The sequence below is a fragment of the Apium graveolens genome, chromosome 8, assembly GCF_009905375.1.
Source record: "Apium graveolens cultivar Ventura chromosome 8, ASM990537v1, whole genome shotgun sequence".
Taxonomy (NCBI): domain Eukaryota; kingdom Viridiplantae; phylum Streptophyta; class Magnoliopsida; order Apiales; family Apiaceae; genus Apium; species Apium graveolens.
Genome location: NC_133654.1, coordinates 260371779 through 260376927, shown reverse-complemented (window position 1 = coordinate 260376927; position 5149 = coordinate 260371779). Strand labels below are relative to the sequence as shown.

General features: G+C 33.6%; 1 protein-coding gene across 1 annotated transcript; it reads left to right on the top strand.

The window, feature by feature from the left end:
• Positions 1-1135: 1135 nt before the first annotated feature.
• On the top strand, positions 1136-3944 carry LOC141678530 (zinc finger protein JAGGED-like). The gene is made up of 5 exons (XM_074484878.1): positions 1136-1412; positions 1554-1627; positions 2105-2245; positions 2533-2626; positions 3284-3944. Coding segments are annotated over exons 1-5 (750 nt in total). The 5' UTR covers positions 1136-1410; the 3' UTR covers positions 3723-3944.
• Positions 3945-5149: the final 1205 nt, after the last annotated feature.

The following is a 5149-nucleotide window of genomic DNA, read 5'->3' as shown; positions in this document are numbered from 1 at the left end:
TGAATGAGTCTAGGTTGCTAGCTCGGCCTTGTCTGATTTCCTTGAAGATGTATAGTTTTTAGAATGGCTAAATCGTGATTAATGCTGCCCAGATATTTGTCTGCACCGCTCTAGTTAGGACAGACAAGATCTATGTCTATGTATTTATATATGGATCATGGTATCTCACAATCAAATATTGCGGTCTTTTTGGGTATAATTTTTTGCCGATATGTTTAACATTGGGCAGTCTACGCGCTTAATCCACCAAGTAATCATCGATCGTTGTGGATCAGCTTTCTTTATATATTGGACACATGTGGTTACAAAATTTAATACTTCTATTTCGAAATACTAATCCCTATTCAAATTTGTTTTTTTTTATCAAAAATTTAAAGTATAAACTTTGAATAAAAAAGTGAAAATTAAGGTTTCTCCGAAGTTATGATTTTTATATATACACTTTAAATTGCTTATAAAAAATCAAAAAAATTAATATATGACAGAGGAGTATCTTGCAACTTATTGACTGTCTTTGACCTAATGATATCCTTGGCCTTGGGTGTGTAAAATTTTACACCTCATTATTAATCTCTAGGACCATCTTTGTTTAATGGTATTAAGTAGGGCATAGGATTACAGTCCTTTAAATTTTCCAATCTCATGTTTGTTTTGTAAAAAATTAGTGAAGGGTTATCCAAGGATTATAATCCTTTAAATTATCCTATCTCATGTTTGTTTTGTTGGAGTAGAGGATAAAATTATAATCCCATCTAATGCTTGGTGGGAGGAGGTATTGTTTTATCCCCTCCTACAAGTCATTTTTTAAAAGATTATAACTCCCTCATTGTTATCACATATAAAACAAACATAGGATTGAAAAATTTAAAAGACTATATTTCAATCCCAAGTACTATCCCACAAAATAAACATAGAATAAAATTTTAAAGGATTATATTATAATTCTACAATTAATCTTTTCAAACAAACTTAGGATAGGATTATTTAATCCATAGGACTAATTTTTATGGGATTAGTTATCCCGGGATTATTATCACATGAAACAAACATGGCCTAGGAGTATGTTTCATGTCACGAGAACCGCGTAATGTCTTCATATTTGATGCATATCTATATTTATAACGTATGTATAGAAGTTCGTACGTGAGTTTGAATTATTTGGAGGAAAGAAAGAGTAATGTCTGAATGCAGGAGGAGAGCTAGGCTAGGGTGGCAGAAAGAGTGATAGAGAAGGTTCAGGCAGAGCAGCACCTTTCTTCAACCTCACTCAACTAGCCAACACTTCTCCATCTCACTCTCAAACTCCAGTTGTTAAAATATTTGCAACCTTTATTTATCTCCCCATCTGAAACATTTATTCTTACTCTCATCTTTCATATCTCTCTCTCTCTCAATCTCTCTGTGGCCACCATGTAGGTCTCACCCCACAAAAACTTCACTTCACACCACATTGATCTCTCTTCTTTTAATATATACCATCTATCTATTTTCTATATATTGATATAACTATAGTTCTTTATTATGCTCACTTTTGCAATTGATCTTGCTTTCAGGAGACCAGCAGATGCAAACCCATTAGACCTTAACAATTTACCAGCCGGTGAAGATCATACTTCCAGAGATCAGGGTACTACTCACACTTGTGTTTTAAAACACACACACACATCAACAAATTTTTATTTTCTTTCTTAGGATTAAGCTTCTCAATCACATTTACTTTCAATACACTTTTAATTTATAGGACTCATACAAAAATAGTATGTAATTATAAGAATACTTCTTTCTAATATTTGATAAGTTGGGTACCCTGATAAAGACCAAAAATATAAGAACCCTAGTATAGAAAGACCTTTGTATTTCAATTTTCAATGCGCCTTTCCTTCCCATATTTCTTCAAATCTTCGGATGTAAAACTCTAAATGTATTTTTAAATATATTAGTTGATAAAAATAGGGACTACGGGCTTTTAGGCCACGGAAGTTGATAACGATCTATAACAGGTCTATGTTGTCCTCCGATGTTGTTTAATCGTTTTGTGGTGTGTGTGTAAATAGTGGGATTAAAGTCGATATGTAAAACTAGAATCTATGTATTGTGAGTGTAGGAGCACTAGGAGGGTATAAGAAGAAGAAAATCGGAGGATTAAAGGACGATGAAAGTGGAAAAGTGTACGAGTGTAGGTTTTGCTCCCTCAAGTTCGGCAAATCTCAGGCACTTGGCGGACACATGAATCGCCATCGCCAAGGTAATATCCATGTCTTTGTCTTATCAATTTTCCATTAATTATTATAGTAACAATTAAGGTAAAGTCATCAGTTATATCTTTATGGTCTTGCATATTTCAAGTAATGCTAGCTCTAGCTCTCTGTGGTCAATAGTCATGTCAATGTCTACAAATTTAATTCATCGAAATTTGCAAATTTAAATTAATTTCTAGGTTTGCCGAATCCTTGCTAGTTTCTGTTATAGATACAGTTGTGTAGATGTAGGCTGATTAGATTTGTTCTTGTGTAAATGTGTTTTGGTGTCCAGAAAGGGAGACAGAGACATTGAATAGAGCTCGTCAGCTGGTGTTCACTAATGATAGCCTAATGCCTCCCACTCCCCCTCCTCTTCACTTAGTAGGGTATATTTTTCTGCCTCCTCTTCAATTTTTCTCATGAAAACAAACAAGCCATTTATTTTTTCTAGCATTAAAAAATCGCTAATTGGATATAATCGGTTAGATATATCTCGTTGACTTTTAAGTTTTATTATATTAATCATTTTATCAATAACCAATATATGTTTATCATAACATAAATGATGCAGTGATTTGTGCTTGATCACAATTTTGTTATATTTGTCTAACAATTTATTATAAAATTTATTGTTCGATAAAAACATTAATTACCAGCAATATTTACATGAAAAACTAAGATTTCATGAAGAAAAATCCTCGTCTTCGGATATCTACACATAAAATTTGATCAAAGGATTAATCGTTTAAATCGGAAATTTTAGAACTTTTATTGCATTCTTAAATATAGAGGATTTAGTATTTACCGATCACAATAAATATTGGCATGACCAACCACACTGTGCTCATGCATAAATTAATAAATTGTTTCATCAATTTGCATATCTATGCCTCTTTCCTCTTTCGGTCATCTCCATATAATATGAATTTTATATGAAGTTAACTACGAATTCAAGTAATAAGTAACTATGAAGTCCTAATTGTCTTGTGATTGTTTGGTAATGAAATACAATGTGTCTAAAATTGTTGAAACCTAAAAAACAGGGGTGGACAAGCAGTCCAACGTGGAGGTTATCATCCTCATCATCAGTCAGGCGATCCATACAGAGGTGTCTATGACCATCCAGCTTCAAGACTATTCACCGGATCTCCATCTTCCACCATTTTACCGCCACTGCCTCCACCACCGCCACATTCGTATATGTACTCGTCCCCACCGCCACACCTAGGCAGTTTTACTCAGTCTCAATACTACAATACTTCACAACACATGAATGATCAGTACTTGATTGGTCATGTGCTGTCAGGGACCAACACACAACATCCAAACTTCTCACAGGAAATCGCAAACAATTTCACTTGCATTGGTGCACCGGTTGGGCATGGAAAACGAGGAGTGGTAGGAGGGGCCGGGGATCTGTCATCAATGCAGCAGCGCTTGGATGCATCGTCTATCATCAATCGGTTTCAAGATGGATTCTAATATTACTAAATTTATGCATTAGCCAAAGAATATAGTAATTAGCAAGTTAATTAGGTAGCATATTGATCTTTGTCACGAAAAACAAAATAGTGACATCAATCAAGAGCAAGAAATTAGTGAAATGAGAAGTTTTGGATTTCTAGCTAGCTAGGGTTTGGTCTTAATTAAGGTCATGGGAGTTGTATGTTTATGCGTACACTTAAAGAAAGTGAATGGCCAAAGTTCATAACCTTATTCATTGCATTCAATTGCTTTTACTGTAGGGGAATTATTCTATTTATGTGGTAATTCAATATTTCTAATTTCAACGCCAATACTATAAAGATTATGTAAACTATTTGCACTAGTGTGAAAACATAGGTAGGTCGGCTGGGAGATGTTCCTTTGAGAATCTGTTGACATGAAAGCTTTACTTTTGTAGGAGCTATGTAATTTCTTGTCAACCTCCTGCATACATGAATATATAAAGGCAAGTACAGGTGCGCGTCTGATTACCGATTTTTACAACTTTGCTTGTAAGTTATAATTGTGCACAATATAAAACTTAGATAATTGAGATCTAATTGTACATTTATCTAAATTTGTGTTAAATCACTTTTTTATACTCCCTCCGTCTCATAATAAGTTTCCTATATTGACTTTTGGCACTATTCATGGTAATCGATTGACTATTAATTTACGTCTAATCTATAAGATCAAATATAGTCATGAGTGATCTTGTTGAATTAGTATTTATAAGTACTTTAATACAATAAAGTTTTTATATTTAATACTAATACGAAATTAAAGATATTAACAATTAAAAGTGTGCATTGACAAACATGTCCAACACAAATAGGAAAGTTTTTAGGGACGGAGGGAGTATAAATTAGTGAAGTAAATCTGAAAATAGTTATTTTTTTTAAGTTAATTTAGAATTAAATTGTTAACGTATGTGAATGGTCTCATCATCCAAATCGTATAAAACCTGAACTAGGTACTGTTGGACTAGGAGAGAACCAAAGAAAGACTGTTTGTTGAGTCTCTTTCTTTCAGGGTTGATCCCGAGATGCATTGAACAATATATATAAAGCTGCTGAAGAGACAGCTGCTTGACAAAAATCTCCCCGAAATTCACACACATTTGCGCAAACCCACACACACTTCAACCTAGCTCTTGGCATCAACAGTGTGAGTTACAGTAACTCATTATCATGTGCTTACTTTGATATATGCCTTCTAATAAAACTATCCATTACTAAATATCAAGTAAAATCCGAAATTGGTTGTATACGGTTTTCACCCTAATTTTAGAATACTTGTCAGAATTTTTGAGTATTCGTTTTGAACATTTGAGTTTCAGTTAAAGTCGGTTTTATTGCACGGGTTTTCAATTTTCGAGTAACAGTTGGGGATTGATTGAAATTTTCAGCGTTGCTTAAATTAAT

What these genes read in the sequence shown, in the direction of transcription:
- LOC141678530 (XM_074484878.1), top strand. An exon ending in CATGAATCGCCATCGCCAAG is followed by an intron (nt 2,246 to 2,532) that starts GTAATATCCATG and finishes TTTGGTGTCCAG; the next exon opens with AAAGGGAGACAGAGACATTG. An exon ending in CCTCCTCTTCACTTAGTAGG is followed by an intron (nt 2,627 to 3,283) that starts GTATATTTTTCT and finishes CCTAAAAAACAG; the next exon opens with GGGTGGACAAGCAGTCCAAC.